A 1,574-nucleotide genomic window follows, 5' to 3' on the forward strand; every position below is an offset into this window, starting at 1 on the left:
TTGTAAAGATTTATTAAGAAAATAATTCAAAATCAGTTTTACTTACAAGATTTAGTAACAGAGAAAAATTACTGGTAATTTAAAAAACGTAATTTTTTACACAAAAGCGTCCATACATCAATAGGATACAAAAAACCTCCAAATGACGTTAAAAACGTCAACCTGGCAACGCTGATACTGAGTGCGATTCCTACATAAGAGCGTGAGCTTGGGCTTGCCAGCTTGTCAGCTTGTTTTATTTTCTAACCGGTATGAGTTGTTCCGCTATAGCTAACGAGTTATATACAACTTTCTACAAGGAATGCAATGAATTGTCAAATGAAATTTGAAATGTCATAACTGAGCACTTGGTGAATCACCTGAAATCTTTTTCAGACTATTTTGCGGATAGTATGTTGTAGTAATATCGGTTTGGTACAGAATCCATTTAGGAAACATTCATAGATCTCCAGAGTACTTCGACATTGAAACACACATTTGAATCTGTGTCTCTGAAAGAGTTTTGGGTTAGTGTTAAGAGTAAATATCATGAAGTCGCTAAAAAGGCTATCTTAACTTTGCTTCGTTCTGTCACAACGTACTCTGTCAGCAAGGTTTTCAGCTTACACTTATACAAAAAACAGATTCAGGTCGGAATTAGATGCTACCCCAAAAATGCGCATACAGCTTTCAGACATTATATCGAACTACTATTTTACACAATAGTTACTAACAGTGAAACAATTTCATCCTTCACACTAAGATTTAAAGTATGTATGTATCAAATAAAACACCTCTTTGAGGTAAAATTTTTGAGTGACGAAAGCTGAACTAGAAACACAAAATTTATGATATCAATTTAGTGACGAAAATTATACGCATTTTTTAACTGCCTTGGAAACGTGCGGAAAATCTTTTTTATTCATACGAATCGTTGCAAAAGTTCTGGTTTTTATTTTGTGTTTCTAGCAGTAAACGGAATTTCGCAACGTTCCGAATAAATAAAAAAAAAGATTTTCCGCACATTTCAAAGGCAGTTAAAAAATGCGTATAATTTTCGTCACGAAATTGATATCATAAATTTTGTGTTTCTAGTTCAGCTTTCGTCACTCGAAAATTTTACCTCAAAGAGGTGTTTTATTTGATATCAATTATTTTGGGGTAGCAAATTTAAAATCGACGAAAATTCATAACAATAATCTAGATGTTTTATGTTTCTCAAATAAATTGCTAAAAATATTATCTAAATCTAAATTATGTATTCATATCGATGTGTTCATTGAAACATATAATTTTTCGAATACGGAATAAATCGAAAAAGAATATTCATATCCTTTGTATTCGAAAAAATTAAAAATAAATATAAGATACGATAAAAACTTATCAACTTGGTACCATCTTTGGATACAATAAACAACTGTCTTCGTCTGATAGTCTCGTAGTTTATTTTTGTTAAGATTTCTACCGGGTGTGGGGCGCATACATGTGCTGTTTTTAAGAACTTTTACTTCTATCACGTGTACGTGCTATTAAACTAATGCTTTTTTCTCAAGTAGTTTTGCTCAGTGGCAATTTATACATATGTATGTAAGTAG

General features: G+C 31.6%; 1 protein-coding gene across 1 annotated transcript in view; it reads right to left on the minus strand.

Moving 5' to 3' along the window:
- Window positions 1-235: 235 nt before the first annotated feature.
- LOC118745469 (neprilysin-3-like) overlaps window positions 236-1,574 on the minus strand; it is a 3,692-nt gene continuing 2,353 nt past the window's right edge. Inside the window, exon 3 of the mRNA XM_036478916.1 lies at window positions 236-292. Coding sequence (XP_036334809.1) covers window positions 236-292 — 57 coding nt within the window. The remainder of the gene's footprint in view (window positions 293-1,574) is intronic.

This window comes from Rhagoletis pomonella, unplaced genomic scaffold (genome assembly GCF_013731165.1).
Source record: "Rhagoletis pomonella isolate Grant_MI unplaced genomic scaffold, Rhpom_1.0 Rhpom_scaffold_00009, whole genome shotgun sequence".
NCBI classification, from domain to species: Eukaryota; Metazoa; Arthropoda; class Insecta; order Diptera; family Tephritidae; genus Rhagoletis; species Rhagoletis pomonella.